This window comes from Propithecus coquereli, unplaced genomic scaffold (genome assembly GCF_000956105.1).
Source record: "Propithecus coquereli isolate 6110/MARCELLA unplaced genomic scaffold, Pcoq_1.0 Scaffold299, whole genome shotgun sequence".
NCBI lineage: Eukaryota > Metazoa > Chordata > Mammalia > Primates > Indriidae > Propithecus > Propithecus coquereli.
The window spans coordinates 3,833,985-3,853,548 of record NW_012148607.1 but is presented as its reverse complement, the minus strand read 5'-3'; the positions used below and the strand labels follow the sequence as shown (position 1 = coordinate 3,853,548).

The 19,564-nt window shown below is 45.2% G+C and overlaps 1 protein-coding gene across 1 annotated transcript in view; it reads left to right on the top strand.

The window, feature by feature from the left end:
• The window catches only part of KDM4A (lysine (K)-specific demethylase 4A), a 44,538-nt gene that overhangs the window by 7,737 nt on the left and 17,237 nt on the right, over positions 1–19,564 (top strand). Inside the window, exons 5-12 of the mRNA XM_012648983.1 lie at positions 1,035–1,228; positions 3,457–3,506; positions 4,255–4,358; positions 4,768–4,905; positions 5,601–5,848; positions 6,567–6,766; positions 8,037–8,407; positions 19,345–19,465. Coding sequence (XP_012504437.1) covers positions 1,035–1,228; positions 3,457–3,506; positions 4,255–4,358; positions 4,768–4,905; positions 5,601–5,848; positions 6,567–6,766; positions 8,037–8,407; positions 19,345–19,465 — 1,426 coding nt within the window. The remainder of the gene's footprint in view (positions 1–1,034; positions 1,229–3,456; positions 3,507–4,254; positions 4,359–4,767; positions 4,906–5,600; positions 5,849–6,566; positions 6,767–8,036; positions 8,408–19,344; positions 19,466–19,564) is intronic.

The window sequence follows — 19,564 nt, the reverse complement described above, 5'->3', positions numbered from 1 at the left end:
GTCAGCCTAGCTCACAGCAACCTCAAACTCCTGGGCTCAAGCGATCCTCCTGCCTCAGCCTCCCGAGTAGCTGGGACTGCAGGCATGCGCCACCATGCCTGGCTAAATTTTTCTATGTATTTTTAGTTGTCCAGCTAATTTCCCTCTATTTTTTTTGGTAGAGACGGGATCTCGTTCTTGCTCAGTCTGATCTCGAACTCCCGAGCTCCAACGATCCTCCTGCCTTGGCCTCCCAGAGTGCTAGGATTACGGGCTTGAGCCACCACACCCTGCCCAAACCAAAACTCTTAAGTATGGTAGGAGGGGAAAATATTTGGGACTATCTCTGGATGATTGAAAAATCTGTAGGGTCTTTCAGAGATTATCACTCATGTTAATTTTAATGTTTTTATCAATTATTGGAAGAGTTTTAAAAGTGAATTCCAAGTTTGCTGATAACAATTTTTTTGGGTAGAAAGTCACACTCTCAGGGATGAATGTCAGGAAGATGCTGTAAGGATCTGGGATGGGGAGGTACAAGGCAGGGCTTGATAATCCAGAACCCACTTATGTGCGGTGAGCTCCTGGCCAACTATTGCAATGCGGGAAGAGGGTATTACAGACTTTTTATGAAGACACTACCGAGTGGAAATTGGGGCTAAAAAAGCCACAAAATTGCTATAGTTAATTCCCATGGTTTGCTTTTTTTTTTTTTTTTTTTTGTGGTCTGAGTTCTTTCCTGTTTTGACCTGTTTCTTTAGCTTTGGTTCAAACTCTTCCTCCTGGGATTTAAAACAGGTGCCTGTCATCTCTTTATTCATCTTTCTACACTAGCCTCATTCACAAAGCGGTATTTGCCCTTTCAAGGTATATTGACATCAGTTCCAGTGGTAGCTGCGAAAGTGAGTGAGGGATGCTGCCGTCTTCGTGTCCGTATTATTCCACATGTTTGGCAGAGGTGACAGCTCCCCTGTGACGTACTCTGGGGTTTATAAGCTCAGAGCTTCAGTTTATATTCAAATGTAACTTGCCCTGGACTGTCATTTCCTTTATAGCATGTCGATGAGTGGAATATCGGCCGGCTGCGAACCATCCTGGACTTGGTGGAGAAGGAGAGTGGGATCACCATTGAGGGTGTGAACACCCCATACCTGTACTTTGGGATGTGGAAGACATCCTTTGCCTGGCACACTGAAGACATGGACCTATACAGCATCAACTACCTGCACTTTGGAGAACCAAAGTCCTGGTAAAGTCTGCCTTCAGCTGGCTCTGGGCTTCCCTTGTCAGAGCAGGGGCTCACCTTTAACATGCATAGGAAACACCTTGGGATTGTGTTAAAATGCAGATTCTGGTTCAGTAGGCTTGGGGCGGAGCTGGCATTCTACACTTTAGACACACTTTCAAGTGCTGGGATGCTGTTGGAGCTCTGGCGCTCAGACCACCTTTTGAGTAGCTAGGCTTTAGAGAATAGAGCGCTTAATACCATTGTATGGAAGCATAGGTTGGCTGAGTTATGGAAAGCCACAGGGGCTCTTTCAGGCTATTCCACTGCTTTCTAATTTCTTTTTCTGAACAGGCCTGGGGCATTTCTTAGAGGCAGACTTCCAAGACTGGAGTCACTCCTTCAGATGATAGAAAGCTTTCTTTTCCTCATGGAAAAAATATTTGGTGAGCAGCAGTATGTGCTTAACACAAGAGGGGATGCAAGGCTACTCAGCATGTATTTCCTGCTCTCCAGGATGTTGCCAGTCCTGCTGGGGAGACAAAGATGGGTCCTCTCTCCTCCCTGACCCATCTCTCAGTGTTGGCATTTAGCAAAGGTGCTACGGATAGCAGTAGTGAATGAGATAGATGAGGTACCTGCCCTCACACGGATAGGAGACCAGTCAGGAGACAGAAAGTAAGAAGTGTGCGAGAATGATAATACGGTGTGAGGAAGGGTGTGATGGGGAAGTAGTGGGTGCTGAGGTCCACATACGAAGGGCACTGGGGTGGGTTGGGGTGGGGATTAGAGAAGGTTTCCTTGGCAGGAGTGACAACTAAACTGAGACCTAAAAAATGAGAAGGGTGTAGCTGGGTGGATAGTGGTGGGTTTGGGAGACAGGAGACTGAGGGAAGTGTGTCCGGGCGTTTGGGGCCACCTGTATGTATGGTCCCAAAGCTGCTAAGTTGAGAGAGCATGACATGTTTGGAGAGCTAGAAGAAGTCCACTGTAGTTTGGGTGCCATGCACAAGGATGGGAAGTGAGTGATGAGGCTGGAGGGGACACCATGGGCAGGGTTTGGGGGAGTTGTCTAAACCGTGTCCATCTTCGTTTTTTTTCAGCATCTTCAGCCACATCCTTTCTCAGGGGTTTTCCTTTCTTCTTTCACGTGCTTTCCAGTTTCTGACGTGGGGAATAAAATCTTTTGAGCCTGTGGTTACTCCCTGACTATCGACCCATTTTCCTTTGTTAGATGGCTAGTCTTGTAGAATCTGTAAACGTAGCTTGTGTATCTTGACCATCGTTGTTTACTCAAAATTCCCTCATGTTGGGTTTCCATTCTCATATCAAGAGAAGGTTTTCTAGTTATTAATTATGTACACTCTTTAGGTCGTCTAAAGTGGGACCTTCAGAGACTTCTGTGCAAGGTTGCCTGATGGATCCCAAGTCCTTTAGGTGACATTCTTCTCAACTCTCCTCCTGTTTTGTTTTATAATATAATGAAACTAGTTGGAATGGGAAGATTTGTTGTTGTTGTGGAATAATCTTTAGAATAGATTATAAAGGTTAAAATAGTTACTGTGAGTTTCAGAATATAAAGTTTAACAGCTTTGCAAAAGTTTTAAATAGTCTTAAATGTTCTTTTTTTTCCTTTCTTTCTTTCTTTCTTTTTTTTTTTTTCCTAATGAAGTGCAGTTTCTATGGTGTTTAGATACCCTACTGGATAGAAGAGTAATTCATTATTGGGTAATCAGTTTATATAGCTGTTGGGGAGTTGGAGGGAAAATGGGCTCATTCATCAGCGGACAGGGGGCTAGGCCTCCAAGTGTCTGATCCATCTTCACCTCATTTTCCATCCTTCTAGCATACCCCCACTTAGGCCTTTCAGGCTCTGCCAGGAGCACTTTTAAAATTACTGAGGTTATATAAGGCCATTCTTCTTTTTTTACTTTTTAAAAATTTTATTACGTGAACAACATTATAAAAGAGAGTAACATTGTATACCATAAATCCTGGTTCATGGGGAATATTTAGTAAATGTCTTATTAAATGAATGACTTTAGAATAAATAAATTCACTCACACTTCTAAGGGGGCTCCCCACTCTTCTCTCCAAGTAGTCTAGTATTTCATTTTTCCAGATTCCTTTCTAGTGCTTGGGAAGTTTTAAAAATCTGCTATTTCAAGGTGTTTTGCAAGTGGAAACAAGCCCCTTAGCTCCTGTACCTGTCCCCTGCCTGCCCAGGGTCTGATGCTCTCATGTGATTGCAGGTACTCTGTTCCACCTGAGCATGGAAAGCGGTTGGAACGCCTCGCCAAAGGTACTGTGTCTCCTCCCTGTGCTGGGTTGGACCCTCCTGTGAGCTGTGCTCATTGCTCTAAAATTTGCATTTCTTATGGTCAGATTCTTGCATGGCCTTTTGCAGGCCTGCAGGTGGGGCTGGGCTGGATTGCCAGATTGGTTACCTTAGCAGAGCAAGGACAATCGGAGCCTTTCCCTGCTTCATCCTGAGAAAGCACGTCAACATTCCCTCTTTGGTGTCTTTGCTTCAGTTTTACCAAGCATGGGTTTATTTGACCGAGGATAGTCCATCAGTCATATTGAGTCTCATTCTTTTTACCAAAAACCCAAATGTTAAAGTCAAAATTGAATTATATCATGCTTTGATTCTTCTAAGGGGACTTTGATAGAGTTGACCCTTTAAGAGAGCCTATTTCAGGAAAGCCTGGGTAAACTATACTGTAGCTGTGTTACCGACAAAAGATTGAGGAATACAGGTGACTGGAGAAAGGTCCTAAATAGCTTCAGAGCTCTGTAAGAACAGGCAGCTTGGGAGATCTGAGTCCCCCAAACAGAATTTGATTACCCATGTAGTGCCCTATGTGGGAGCGAGTCTAGAAGCTCATTGTAGAATCTTAGAATTGGCCTGGAACCAGAGGGATCCTTGGAGATCACACTGGTGATTCATCCTCATTATTGCCCAGATGAGATGCACAGATGTGAAGTGAGTCCACTGCGGAGCTAATGAGGAGCACTGTATTAACCCACACCCATTTTCAATTGAACAGGCTTTTTCCCAGGAAGTGCTCAAAGCTGTGAGGCTTTTCTCCGCCATAAGATGACCCTGATTTCCCCTTTAATGCTGAAGAAATATGGAATTCCCTTTGACAAGGTGAGCTGATTTTACATACAGAAGACCTTGGGCTTATACACACACACCCTCTTTCTGGTCTTTATTTTACAGTTTTCTTCTAGTTCATCACTCTATACCAGGTATCAGCCAAAGCTAAACTATATACCAACACTTTGATCTAAGGGTATTAAAGGTGAGGCTACTATACCTGTGGCACCAGAGGAGAGTCTGATCCCTTTAAACAGTGTTAATTTGGAGGAATTGCTAAACACAGTCATAGCATCTGATTAGGTCAAGGCTTTGCGTTTTACAAAAGATGCCAAGACACCAGTGGTTTTATGACTTATCCTTGGTTACTCGGTTAAGTTGTGGCCGAGCTGGAGCTCAGAATGCCAGTTCTGTAGATTCTGCCATTCGAAGCAGCTGCTTCAAGTCTGCTTTTGTGCAGGTGACTCAAGAAGCTGGAGAGTTTATGATCACTTTTCCTTATGGTTACCATGCCGGCTTTAACCATGGCTTCAACTGTGCGGAGTCTACCAATTTTGCTACCCGTCGGTGGATTGAGTATGGCAAGCAAGCTGTGCTGGTAAGCCCACTTTGATTTTTTTCTGTAACACCGTGACTAAAAAAGTCTGGTTGAGCAAATTCTGGTCAGATACGTTGGCTAGTGATTAGCACATTTCTGTGAACTGTTGAAATTCAGAAGCAAACTGAGTAGGAATGTGCAAAAGTGCCAACATTTTGTGTTCTTAAGGAATTTTTTAAAATGTGTTCAGATTTGGGAAGTATAAATGAAGTTTTGTGCTCAAGTCCATTAGACATTAAAACTATACACTTACATACATCAATATTTCTTGATTTGCGACTGAGAATTCTCTGTTGAGAAATTCTTAGGGGTTTACTTTTCCTCTAGGCAGGCAACAGTGCTGGACATCAGACTGAGCGTAGCAGACTTGATTGTGTGGGCCTGGCTTGGACAGATGACACAGGGCAGGTAGCTGTTGACTGTCGACCCACGTATGGAGCCTCATCTCTCACTATCCTCCATGCACCTTAGTTGGTGCCTGGGTGGACTTGGCATTTTCTGCCCCTTTTTGCCTGCTTCCCTTCATGTTTGAAGGCTCTGCAAGGAGAGTATGCCCTCAGTTTGTGAACCAAAACAATTTGGTTTTAAACTGTCTCGTGCTTTTTTTCCAGTTGGAGGGAGGCCATAGCAAATGGGGTTGAGGTAGAAGCAGTTAAGGCATGCTCACCTAGAGCTCTTTTGGTTACTTGTGACAGTGTTCCTGCAGAAAGGATATGGTGAAGATCTCCATGGATGTGTTCGTGAGGAAGTTCCAGCCAGAAAGGTACAAACTTTGGAAAGCTGGGAAGGACAGCACAGTTATTGACCATACTCTGCCCACACCAGAAGCAGCTGAGTTTCTTAAGGAGAGTGAACTGCCCCCAAGAGCTGGGAATGAGGAAGAGTGCCCAGAGGAGGACATGGAAGGGGCTGAGGATGGAGAGGAGGGAGACCTGAAGACAAGGTAACCCAGCAGCCCTGTGGCCTGGCTGTTCGAGGGAGGGATGCCTGGGCAGCTCCTGTAACCTGCAGAGAGGCTGTTTCTAAGAGGGCTGTTCGAGCAAGGGACTTTCCTTGCTCCTGAGTCAGAGCCAGAGCCCTCAGGCACTTCCTGAATGAGAGCGCCTGCAGTAAGGCCAGCAATCTGCTGGAGGAAGGGGTCCATTATGCGAGGGAAGGACTCCCTCAGAGTTAGAAAAGTCACATTTTCTTATTGTCGCATCCAAGTGTTTTTTAAAAAGAAAAATGTAGCAGGAATGAGACTCTAGGCACTGGTAATGGTGTGATTTAAGTCTGCCAGTGTTGTCAGTGTCTGAGCCAGAGAATTTGTGCTCCAAGGAGAGTTTATTATCCTGGGCCATATGGGAAAAAAAGAAGGAATATTTATCTGGTACCTACTAAATGCCAGGCACTCTGCCAGGTACTCCGCATACCTTTTCTTAATCCTCACAACAAATCCATGAGGTGGGTGGTGATATCTGTATTTTACAGATTATGGAACAAGGTCAGAGAGGTGAAGGCCTTTGGTTCAAGTCACACATATGAGAGGCGGCCCTGAGTTTTGAACCAGGCCTGGCAGGCTCCTGGCCAGTTGTTTTCAGTTGTGGGTAGATGTATGTGAATGTGTTTCTGTGAATAGTTAGGTGTGTGGGCTCTTAAAAAGTCTGCCCTTTCCCTTGTAGCCTGGCCAAGCACCGAATAGGGACAAAGAGGCACCGCGTTTGTCTTGAAATACCGCAGGAGGTGAGTCAGAGCGAGCTCTTCCCCAAGGAGGAGCTGAGTTCCGAGCAGTATGAGATGACGGAGTGCCAGGCTGCCCTCGCTCCCGTGAGGCCCACCCATAGCTCTGTGCGGCAAGTCGAGGATGGCCTTACCTTCCCAGGTTAGTTGACTGTGGTGTTTTCTTCCATAGCCCTAACTGGTATCTGTTCTGTGTTAGATGCCATATTGAGTGCAGAGTCAGAAATAAAAAGGGGGAGACAGGTCTGTGAGCAGATAGCATAATTGAGGATATTGCAATGTGGAAGGCTTTGGATAGGGATATACAGGGCGGACAGGCACGTAGGGAAAAGCTCCTCCCTCTGCCTGGTGAGGGGGTCAGGGGAACACTGAAGGTTTTGGTGAAGGTGACTCTTATAAGACAAGTAAGTGGAAACTTTCCAGGCAGACAGAGAGTGCAGGGGTGTAGGTAGAAAGGGCATCCCGGAGAGGAGCAGCAGGCATGGGCATGGAGATGTGGGTACTGGTGGTGACTTCCTCTCATCAAGTATGGGGGTGGGAGGGGTGAGGCTGGAGAAATCGGGAGACGATGAAGTGCTGCCTGCCATTTTAGAGTTTGCTCACTGGAGACCTGAGGAGCCCTTTGTATTTTAAGGGAAGGAATAATGTAGTCAATAGTATTTTAGAGTAGTCACTCAGAAGGTCATTGAGGCTAGATTTGTTAGGCAGAGGCTCATATCAGGGTCAGGTCAGGTGTGACATGAAGACTTGGTGTGTCTGTTGACAGCCAGATAACACTGTGGACTCAGACCCTGAGGCTGGGCTGGCTTCTCTTCAGTGGATTTTTTTCCCCTCCAAATTTATTTATTTATTTATTTTAAATTGATAGATAAAAATGTATGTATTTGTTGCGTACAATGTTTTAAAGTTTATATATGTTGTGGAATGGTTAAATCTAGCTAAAATATGCATTCACATGGTTATCGTTTTTGTGGTGAGATCATTTAACATCCACTCTCTTAGCATTTTTTAAGATCTTTAGCAGATTTGCTAGCTTGGGGTAGCCAGGTCTCTGCTGAACTCAGGCCTTCATTTCCTGCTGGAGACTTCTGTGGAAATGGCAGCTGCCCCTCCTGAGTTACTGGGTGTCTGCTGCGTGCCAGGCTATGCTCCCACCGTGTACACGGCAGTCATATTTAGGAGCCCTGGAGATAAATGGTAACATCCTTACACTACAGAGAAGGAAACTCAAGGCCCAGAGAGGCTGGGCACTTAGCCCTGGGACACACAATGAGCCTGTCGGTGACAGAGCCAGGAGTTGAAGTCAGGTCCACTCCCTAGCTCGCATTCCCTGTGCTTGGCCACTCTGCCTTTCATCAAGTTCACGTGTGCAAGAGGAGCTTGACTTTCTCTAATGTGTATGTCTATTTCAGATTATTCTGACTCCACTGACATCAAATTTGAAGAGCTCAAAAACGTCAAACTAGAAGAGGAGGATGAGGAAGAAGAACAAGAAGCAGCTGCCCTGGATCTTTCTGTGAATCCTCCTTCTATAGGGGGACACCTTGTCTTCTCAGGTTCCAAAAAGAAGCCATCTTCTAGCCTGGGTTCCAGTTCTTCCCGGGATTCAATCTCTTCTGATTCAGAAACCAGTGAGCCTCTCTCCTGCCGAGCCCAAGGGCAAACGGGAATTCTCACTGTGCACAGCTATGCCAAAGGGGATGGCAGGGTCACCGTGGGAGAGCTGTGCATGAGGAAGAAAGGAAGCACTGCCAGAAGTATCAGCGAGCGGGAGCTGGCAGAGGTATGGCTCTGGGCAGTGATGTCGGAAAGGGAGCTGCTCTGGAAGGCATCCTGCAGAGGGGAAGTGGATTTGTGGGGCAGAGGCGCTGCAGGTGCCTCCAGCCTGCAGTGGTTGTGTTGACAGAAAGCCGGGTGGCATTCACTCTCTCCCAGCTTGTTCTTTCATGGGAATTCCTTTTCTCTTATCCCTGTTGCCTGTTGACCTGAGAAATGCATCACAGCAGCGTCAGTGGCAGAACAGGTCCTCAGCCCAGTTTTGTGCACACTGCCTTTTCCAGTGCGGTAGGCAGGAGCCCTTTGACCCACCATGCCTTAGCAGCAAAGGGTTAGGATGGCAGCAGTTGCAGCCCAGATATTTGGGGGTTTGGGATGTGACGACCATTCTTATCCTAAAATTCAAGGTTTTTTCTTACCAATCTCAACTGACCTGAAGACTCCGAGGATATCATTGATAGAGCATCCTTTTGGAGACCAAGAATTCCCAAAGCAGTACATACGAACATGTTTGTTCAGGCTTTCTAAAACTCACGTTGTCACCAAAAGCTGTTCTATCTTTGTATTGTACAAAATGGCTCTTGGTGCCTGCCAATCTGAGTGGTGGTACATAGAGCCATGTGGGGTGCAACTGGACTCATGCTACCCAAGGGAGCTGCTCTTGTTCCCCAGGCTTACAGCTTATGTGGGTCAAGTTGCATCCGTTTTGGAGGGGTGACAGACAGTAGGAGCCAGTGCAGAAGGTCCTCTTTATTCCCCATTCCCTTACTTTTAGTGGGCTTTTTTACTTTTTTTAAAATTTATTTCGATAGATTGGCCTTGGTGCCAGTTGGGGCCTTCTGGATCCTTGACTGTGGCCTATCGACTGAATTCAAATTTTACAGAACAAATCCTTTTATTGAAAAGGGGGCAGCAGAAAAAGATGCAGCTTTTCTTGCCTTCTCTGCTGCTTAAAAAAGAACAATTTTGAAATCAGAAGGCTGCAGGCTCCCCACCCCTGATTTAGGGGGTACAAGTGTTTTTTGGTGGATGAATTACATATTAGGTTGGTGCAAAAGTAATTGTGGTTTTAGCATTGTTGAAATTTGCCTTTTGATATTGGAATACATTCTTAAATAAATGTGGTTATGTTACACATCATTTTAATGCACATTTCTCGCTTTATGTTTTTTTGCTAATGACTTATTACTTGCTGTTTATATTTAGACTATGGAAATGTTAGACAAAAAGCAAATTCGAGCAATTTTCTTATTCGAGTTCAAAATGGGTCATAAAGCAGCAGAGACAGCTTGCAATAACAACGCATTTGGTCCAGGAACTGTTAAGGAATGTACAGTGCAGTGGTGCTTCAAAAAGTTTTGCAAAGGAGACAAGAACCTTGAAGATGAGGAGTCCAGTGGTCAGCCATTGGAAGTTGACAATGACCAGTTGAAAGCAATCATCCGAGCTGATCCCCTTACATCTTCACCAGAAGTTGCCGAAGAACTCAACATCATCGACCATGTCGTTCGGCATTTGAAGCAAATTGGAAAGGTGAAAAAGTTTGATAAGTTGGTGCCTTATGAGCTGACCGATAATAAAAAAAAACTGTCATTTTGAAGTGTCATTTTCTCTTCTTGTATGCAACAACAGTGAACCATTTCTCAGTTGGATTGTGATGTATGATGAAAAGTGCATTTTCTATGACAACCAGCCATGACCAGCTCAGTGGTTGGACTGAGAAGAAGCTCCAAAGCGCTTCCCAAAGCCAAACTTGCATTGTAAAAAGGTCATGGTCACTGTTGAGTAGTCTGCTGCCAGTCTGATCCACTATAGCTTTCTGAATTCCAGCAAAACCATTACATCTGAGAAGTACACTCAGCAAATCGATGAGATGCATCAAAAACTGCAACACTTTGGCTGGCATCGGTCAACAGAAAGGGCCCAATTCTTCATGACAACATCCGACCGCACGTTGCACAACCAGTGCTTCAAAGGTTGAACGAATTGGGGTACGAAGTTTTGCCTCATCTGCCATATTCACTTGACCTCTTGCCAACCGACTACCACTTCTTCAAGCGTCGACAACTTTTTGCAGGGAAAACACTTCCACAACCAGCAGGAAGCAGAAAATGCTCTCCAAGATTTCGTGAAATCCCAAAGGCTGGATTTTTTTACACTACAGGGATAAACTTATTTCTCATTGGCAAAAATGTGTTGATTTGTAATGGTTCCTATTTAGATTAATAAAGATGTGTTTGAGCCTTATTATAATGATTTAAAATTCATGGTCCAAAACCGCAATTACTTTTGCACCAACCTAATAGTAGTGAGGTCAGAGGTTTCAGTGTACTTATCACCCAAAGAGTGTACGTTGTACCTGATAGGTAATTTTTGATCCCTCATCTCCCTCCTATTCTCTCCCTGCTTTAGTTTTTAAAATATGTATTTCTTGAAAGTTTTCATTATGGAAAATTTCTAAAGTATGTACAGATAGAATACCATCAGGGGTCCCCCGTCTATGTTCATTATGTATATGATTATTAACGTTTAGCATAGTTGCTTTCCATTTTCTTTGACTCATACTCGTCCATATTGAGATTTCCCTGGTGTTGCCAGTAGCCCCCTTTTTGTGGTTGGTTTGTCCCCTTGTCTTTAGTACCCATGTAATTTTTCTCTCTGCCTTCTCTGCATCTCAGGGTTCACCTTCTGTAGACTTAACTTTGACTATGCGAATGTTCCTCTTTTCATCTTGGTGGTTGTAGGCTAATGAGCGGATAACCATAGTGTTTCCCTCTCATTGCTCCTGATTGCTGCTCTGTGCCCACTTATGGCAGGTTGCACAAGAGCGGATTTCAGCTTGGAAACCAGACTCCCTTATGCTTCCAGGTGCTACCTAGCCATTCTTCACAAAGGCCCTTAGCCATCTTCATCCTGCTGTTGCTCTGTAGTTCACACTCTCCTCTTATAGTATCCACCTGACTTCCTTGTCTCTGGTTGCAATCACAAGCAGCTAAGAAATAGCAAGGACTCACTATATACTAAATACTTTATATGCATTGTGCAGTCTGTGTATTACTGATAAATTAATTAATACAGAGTCAAGTTTATTTGCAGGTTTTTTTTTTTTTTTGGTGGGGAGGTGCAGGAGACCAAAAAAATAACATGTGTCTTTTTTTTCTCCCAAATTTGGAACCAGTTTAAGTGGTGGATACAAGAATCAGGCATAGAGAGCTTAGAATGTCTCTATTACAAGTCAAAATGATCGAAGAAAGTAGCTTTTAATCTGTGGCCAAATGGCCCTGCTGCTCATTTAATCTCACTTAGATCACCTACCAGGTCACAGGCAGTCCTAGTTGTCCACAGACCCCTCATGAGGGTAAAGGATTTCCCCTCTCAGCTTCCATGTGGTGCGGACGTGGACCAGAATGCACTTCCTCTGCACCTCTGCAAAAGGCAGCTCCTAGCTAAGTGAAGCATGCTCACTTCCAAGAGGCAGGGAGAAAAGCCAGGAATGCTTCCACTGGGGAGGGAGGCTTTTCTCTAACATGTCTCTCTCATTCAATCCCCTGCTCAAAAACCATTCAGTGACTTTATGGTTCCTTTTCATTTCTGTATGGACTTTGCAGCTGTAGCCTGATGGTAATACCCTTGTCCACTCCATCACCAACCATCCCTCCACCCCCGACATGTGCTGGCTTGTTTGAACTACTGAAAATTCTCTGAAAACGTCTTGGCTGCTCTGCCTCTTTGTAATCATTTATGGCATGCCTGCTCTGGGTCAGGACTGCCTGCAATGAACTCAGAGTCTAGAATAGTAAACAGATAGGAGCAGATGATTCCGGTACTTAGTGGTAAGTGTAGCACAAGTGGAAGAGTTAGCAGCTCAACCTGGGGTTAGAGTGTAGTGTTCAGGATGCCCCAAGAGAAGGAAGCATTTTAGCTAGGTCTGAGGTTAGAGAGAGGATGCCAGGTGGATGGAATGAAATTGGAGAGAGAATCTGGGAGGGGAGGGTGTTCTAAGTGGTGATGATAGCTCATGCCAAGGTCAAAGCACGTGGGAGTCTGCAGTGGTTTAGTTTGTCTCAGGCACAGAGAGAGGACTGGAAAGGGCCTCAGGAGGTGATGTCAGAGGGTGTCAGGAGCCAGAACCTGGAGGGTCTGCCTTGTTGCTCTGTGAAGCAATTTGACTTTATAGTTGTATGGGGAGCAGTGGAAGGTTCCCTACCATATGCATGGAGATTGAAAACTTCCATAACAAATTTTTTTTTTTCGAGACAGAATCTTACTCTGTCACCCTGGGTAGAGTACAGTGGCGTCATCGTAGCTCACTGCAACCTCAAACTCCTGGGCTCAAGTGATCCTCTTGCCTCAGCCTCCTAAGTAGCTGGTACTACAGGTGTGTGCCACGATGCTGAAATTTTTTCTGTTTTTAGTAGAGACAGGGTTTTGCTCTTGCTCAGACTGGTCTCGAACTCCTGACCTCAAGCATTGCCCCCACCGCGGCCTCCCAAAGTGCTAGGGTTATAGCGTGAGCCACCGCGTCCAGCCCTTATAATACATTTTTTTAAACGCACACACAAAGGTGCAGAGCAAATAATACAAATATGAATGAACACAAATATTCATTCCTTAGATCTAACACTTGTCAGGATTTTGCCACATTTGCTTCACCTTTCCTGTTTTTAATTTGCTGAAATATTTTAAAGTAAATCCCAGGTACCATGTCATTTCTTCCCTGTTTCAGTTTATATCTCTAAAAAAGAAGGCCATTTTCTTAGATAATCACTATGCCATTATTATACCTAAAAAAATTACAAAAATCCTTTGGCATCATCTAATATCAAGTCCATAATCAAATTTCCCTAGTTGCCCAAACAAAATCTATTTTACAGTTGGTTTGTTTGAATTGGGATTAAATCAAGGCCGGTGCCCACTCTTATTCCCCGTCCCATTGACTTACTTAACAGCCTGTCAGTTGTCCTTCAGTTGTCCAGTGAAGGATCATTTAAACACTGCACTGATAGATCATTCTGGAAGCATTATAAAGATTTTGGAGGTGGGGGAAGAAGGCAAAATTCGAAATGGTTAACAGAGGTTCTCTTAAAGGTGGAATTATGGATGATATCACTTCCTACATTTATGCATCACTGGAATATTTTTTATGGTTAACATGTTATTTTTATAACTAAATACTTCTACTTCAGGAAAGGAGGAAAAAAGATGTGGAACAGGGAAACGAGTTAGAAACCTGTTCCTTTAGTCTGAGAGAGGTAGTAAGGACCTGTGGGCCCGTGGGCGGTAGTGATAGGGATGGGAACAGAAAATGGACTTGAGTGCTACTTAGAATGTAGGAGCGCAGGATTAGGTGCCTGGGTGTGGGTGAATCAGGGCAGTGTAAGAGTGTAGGGGTTGACTCAGGTGTCCAGCTGGAGTTACTGGATGGGTGGATGATGGTTTCATCCGTGTAGGATAGAGGTTACAAGAAAAATGAAGGGATTTTTAGTGTGGGTCAGGAAGTGAGTTCAGTTTGGGACATGTGGGGTGTGACCTGCTTGTGAGTTAAGCTGTGAAGATGTATATACTCAGATTTAACACGGGCGGGTTGAGGGGGGGGTATCCATAGTTTTGCAAGTCTGTGTAGAGTGAGAGGGAGCAGCTGGAGGTTGGGGGAACTAGGAGAGAATAGTGTGTTCAGAGTCAGGGCAGGAGAAAAAGTTAAGACAATGGGAGATGTGGCCAAATGTGCCTTGTGTTAAGGGGCAGAGTCGCACTGAGTAGAAGTTGAAGATAACAAGGGAGAGTGGAGTGATTGGATTCTGGGGATCTAAGGAGGTAGAAGGGGATGGCTGCAGATGGGTTTATTGTACAGTTCAGTGGAGTAAGTAGATCACACTGTTGGGCTGCCATCACCAGAATGCAGACAGTTTCGAGGTGGGAGGAGACAGGCAGTTTTCTCCCATGGTGTGCTACAACAGTCAGATTCCTACCTGCGCTTAGAGTAACCCTCCCTTTTCAAAAGCCTCTATTCTTAGAAACCGCATTGTTTCCCATCTAGTTCCCTTTCTTTGCTCCTCAGTGCGGTTGTCATAGGCTGGTGGAGAAGATAACTTTCTAGAAGTCCATCTCTGTGCCACATTAATCCTTACTTGAGGCACCAATATGGTCCCCAGGGCTTGGCCATGAATTCTCTGTAAAGGTGTAATGAGTGAATGGAATTAGTTAAAAGACACCATCAGGATTAATTGGGGGAGATGGAGAACTGATAGTCAAGCTTGGGGGCTGAAGCCAAACAACTTTGCCCTTCCTTGGAGAGGTCTAATAGCATTGTAGCATATTTGGATACAGCTGGTTCTGGAGAGCACCCTTTGTTCCCCCACCCCTACTCTAAACGTCCCCAAGCTGTAATTTGGGCCTCTTGCTGTTCAGTTTATATTCTACCATCGATGCCAAGGGCCTGTTTTAACAGGGCAGTCTGGTAATCTGTTTGTGGTAAAAGTGCCCTGGTTGACTGACTGCGGAGGCATCCAAGCTGTAAAGTTTTCATTTAGCTACAGACTGAGCCACAGGGATGTGTCTGCTGTAGAAGTTCTTGTAAGTTCAAGCTGCTTTGAAAAAGTGAGTTCCCCGAACAAGGTGAGAGAACAATTGGTTCTTCTCGCTGCAGAACAAGCCCTGTCAGGAACACTGACCTTGACCCTGGGTGCCAGATGTTAGAAGGGGAACAGAGAACTTGGGAGCCTTGAGCTCCAGCTCTACTGCAGGCAGGGTCTGGGAGATTCAGCTACCCCATCTCGTCCTCACACCTCCTTTTGGAAAAGGGTTTATTACCCCCATTTTACTAGTTGGGTTGCTACTTGCCCAGGCTAACACAGCTAGTTGGTTGGACTGGGATTTGAACCCAGCTCTTTCTGTTACGTACTGAGGGAATTTAGAAATTGGAGCAGGTCTCAGGGAAAGGCAGCACCATGAGAAGGGCGTGGATGCCATGAAGAGGGAAGAGTATTTCGCTAGGAGGGGAGAAAATGTGAAAAGATACTCATATATTTGAATGGGCCTGACTGCCTTGGTCAGAGGCATCGTGATGGTAGTGGAAAGGGCATAGACTTGGACACCAGGTCCCCCTCTGGCTGGGTTATGAGCTCCTTGAGACTAGAGAGCATGTCTCATTCATCCTTGCACTGCCAGAGCACCAAGCACAGCGTCGGGGTGTGTTTACTGGGTATCCAGGACGCACTCTGAACATACAGGTAACGGAAAAGATGCCCTCTTCCTTTCCCAAAGCTGCATTCTGGTCTTGGTTGTGACCCCTTCTGCCTCCTCCAGAACTTGGATCTATAAACGATCTGTCTCTACCTCCTACCCTATGTTAGTTTTCTATTGCTGCTATAACAAGTTACCACAGACGTAGAGGCTTAAAAGAACACAGATTTATTCTCTTAGAGTTCTTCGGTTCAGAAATCAAAAGCGGGTCTCCCTGGGCTAAAATTAAGGTGTCAAGAGGGCTGTGCACCTTCCTGGAGGCTCTTGGGAGAATCTGTTTCCTTGCTGTCTCCAGCCTCCCTAGGCCATCCACGTTCCTTGGCTCGTGGCCCTTGTCCTCCATCTCCAAAGGCACCAACAGTCAGCCACGTCTTCCTCCAGTCATGTCACTGTGACAGACTCCTCTGTTTCCCTCTTCCGTTATTAGGCCCCACTGGGATTACACTGGGCCCACCTGGATGATCCAGGATAATCTCCCTATTTTAAAGCCATCTGATTAGCAACCTTAATTCTCCTCTGTCATGTGAACATATTCTGTCTACCACTCATCCTAATATCTCCCTTTCACAAGCTTTTTCTCCTTTGCCTATAAAACCATACTCAAATAGCCCCAAGCCTAAAATAAAATTCTGGAGGAAGTTTCCTTCTCAAATGATGATCTCACGTCTTCCCTTGAGCTTCTCAAAAATAGTCTTTGCGATGTATTAGTTCCTTAATGTTTGTCTGCTAGAACTTACCTTGAAAAAAAGTCCTGACACCTCCCCATTGCTGAGTTCCTCATTCAATTCCCTGTTCGGCTCTTCTGGGTTCTTTGGCACTGTGGATTTCCCCCTACCTTTGGAGCCATCCCCTCCTTGGCTTGCCTGGTATCCCTCTTACCTGTCTGCTTCTGAATCTCCTTTTCTCTCTTCTCTTCTTTCTCCTGTCCCTGGAAGGCTTGGTCTTCAGTCAACTTGTCTTTCGCAGATAGGTAATCTTATCTACTCCCATAGGTTTGTTTGTTTGAGACAGAGTCCTACTCTGTTGCCTGGGCTGGGATGCAGTGGCATCATCATAGCTCAGTACAACCTCAAACTCCTGGTCTCGAGGGATCTTCCTGCCTTGGCCTTCAAAGTAGCTGGGACTACAGGCATGTGCCACTACACCCAGCTAATTTTTAAAATTTTTTTGTAGAGATGGGGTCTCACTATGTTGCCCAGGCTGGTCTCAAACTCCTGGCTGGTCTCAAAGTGATCCTCTTGCCTTGGCCTTACTCCCACAGTTTTAATTGTGAACCTGGTGCTGAGGGTTCCCAAGTCTATAGCTCTTGCTCTGACCTCTTTTCTGACCCCCCAGTCTGGATTTCTTATTATCCTCCTGGGTATTTCCAAAGGAAAGGACCTATAGATACAGGTTGTGTGTACTACACACAGCATGTTTAACATGGCTGGTTATTATTGCCCCCTCCTTGCACACGAGTCTTCTTAAATGTCTAACCTTGGTGACTCAGGCTGGAAATCCCCACCACCTCTGGCTTCTTGATTCTCATCCTTTTTCTTCCCAGTGTCTGCCATATCCCAGGCTTAGTCCTCTTACCTAGGTGTCTTCAAAGTGGGGAATACAAAGTTACTGGGGTACAGGAATAAAGCAAAATGAACTTTATTTTTATCTTAAACTTTACAGTCTTTTTGTTTTAAAATATGCATAAGTGCATTAGTATATATAATTTATTAATAAGTATACATATGTTGGGATGCATGCCCCTAAATTTTTTATTTGCATGATAACACTATCAAAAAAGTTTGGCAAGTGTGGGTTTTCCAGTTTGTTTTAGCCAAAGAACTCTTTCTTTAAGTGAAATCTTACTCAATTTGAAAAAATCAAAAGCAGAGCTGTTCTGCTTGTAAAGGAGGTAAGACGTAGAGCCCTTCTTGTTCACTCTAAAGGAGGCTTCTGAGAGGCCTTTTTGATGTACATTTTGAAAACCACTGGTTCAGGCAGTTGGTGTAGCTCAGGTCTGATTAACAGTCTGTGATCACCAGGCTTGGTGGCTCCTGCCTGTAATCCTAGCACTTTGGGAGGCCAAGGTGGGCAGATTGCTTGAGCCCAGGAGTTCAAGGTTGCAGTCAGCTATGATCACGCCACTATACTCTAGCCTGGGTGACAGAGTGAGACCCTGTCTCCAAAGAAGTGGGTGGGCGGGGCCTGGCTCAGTGGTTCACGCCTGTAATCCTAGCACTCTGGGAGGTTGAGGCAGGAGGATCACTTGAGCTCAGGAGTTGGAGACCAGCCTGAGCAAGAGCAAGACCCTATCTCTACTAAAAACAGAAATTTAGCTCGGCATCATGGTGTGTGCCTGTAGTCCCAGCTACTCGGGAGGCTGAGGCAAGAGGATAGCTTGAGCCCAGGAGTTTGAAGTTGCAGTGAGCTACGATGACACCACTGTACTCTACCCAGGGTGACAGAGTGAGACTGTCTCAAAAAAAAAAAGTCTGTGATCATGAAAGTTTTCATAGACACCAGTAGTGAAAGGTCCCTAACATTCTCACTTCTCCACCACATTCCCCCACACTGCTGTCAGCATCACTCACTCGTGTAAGCTCAGATCCCATCCTGTTCATTCATTTCTCCATACTTCCTCCTTTCCTGGGTGGGCCTTTGTACACTGAATGGGCAAATGCACACTGAAACTTGTTGATAAAATTTGTTTGGAAGAACAGGCTCTTTTTCATCTGGACGTGGCTTGCTCAGAACTTTTTTCTTGGCATTCTAAATGTGGTCCTTAAGTTTTGGGGCTCGGTGTAGTTGCACATGGAATCTGTAGGCACAGGGTGCCTTCTGTGAAGTGGCACTTCTCTGCAGCATTCTGAGGCGCTGGTTTTTGTCACAGTTACAAAGTGGCCTTTTTCCAGGCCTCATTTCCTCACTTAATGGATTTTGCAAGCCCCGCATCTCCTAATGTCAGTATAACCGAGTTTTAAATATGTTGAGTAGAAAGAAACCCTTATGTAGTATTACTGAGTCAATCCTGTACATTTTAAACCTAATTACATTTGCGCTGACATTGTGTAAATGCTGTGTTGAATCAACCTTTCTCTTTGCAGCCAGGCCAGAGTTTTAGGTGCACTCCGTGTCCTCGCTGATGTTCTCTCCTGGAGGGGAAACTTAACTGAGGAATTAACAGTGTCAGTTAGAGCTGAGGTCTTGGCAAGGTATAAGGAGAAGTTGACCTACTTTACTTTTAATGGGTCAGTTGCTCCTCACCCCTTTGGATGTCCTCTAGATGCGCCAGATGGCCCAGCTGCATGGCACATTGTACCAGGTGCTGCCATCCTCTGGTCCAAGGAAGGGGCACGGGGCACCCGGGCTCCTCTGGGGCTCGGATGCCATCTCACGGCAGTGGGCTGCAGGGGCACGGCTCTCCTTTATTGCTCGAGCAGGCTTAGTTTTGGTACATTTCTTTCATTCAGGCTGCTTCGGAGAAGGCCAGGAACCATACTTAGGCATAAATTTTGCTCTGTAATTTTTATATAATCCAGTTTAGACTAGTTTGGTACATTGTACTGACATTTGGCTTTTTCTGAGACAGGTATTTTTGTGTTTGATTTTATATCTCTTTGTGTTTCTCTGTGTCTCTCTCTACCTTGGTTTTCATGGTAAGACCAACTTGTGCTGTGTCTCAAGTTGAGGCAAGACTGATTTGATTTCTTCTGGATTGCCCAGGTTGCGGATGAGTACATGTTTTCCCTGGAGGAGAATAAGAAGTCCAAGGGTCGCCGTCAGCCCTTAAGCAAGCTCCCCCGTCATCACCCACTTGTGTTGCAGGATTGTGTCAGTGATGATGGTAAGTGTTGTCTTCTCTCTTCACTTAGGAGGAAAGTAGCTCACTGCATTAGTTCTTGCTTGGGCAGGACATCAGAAGGCCAGGCTGAGGGATGAGAGT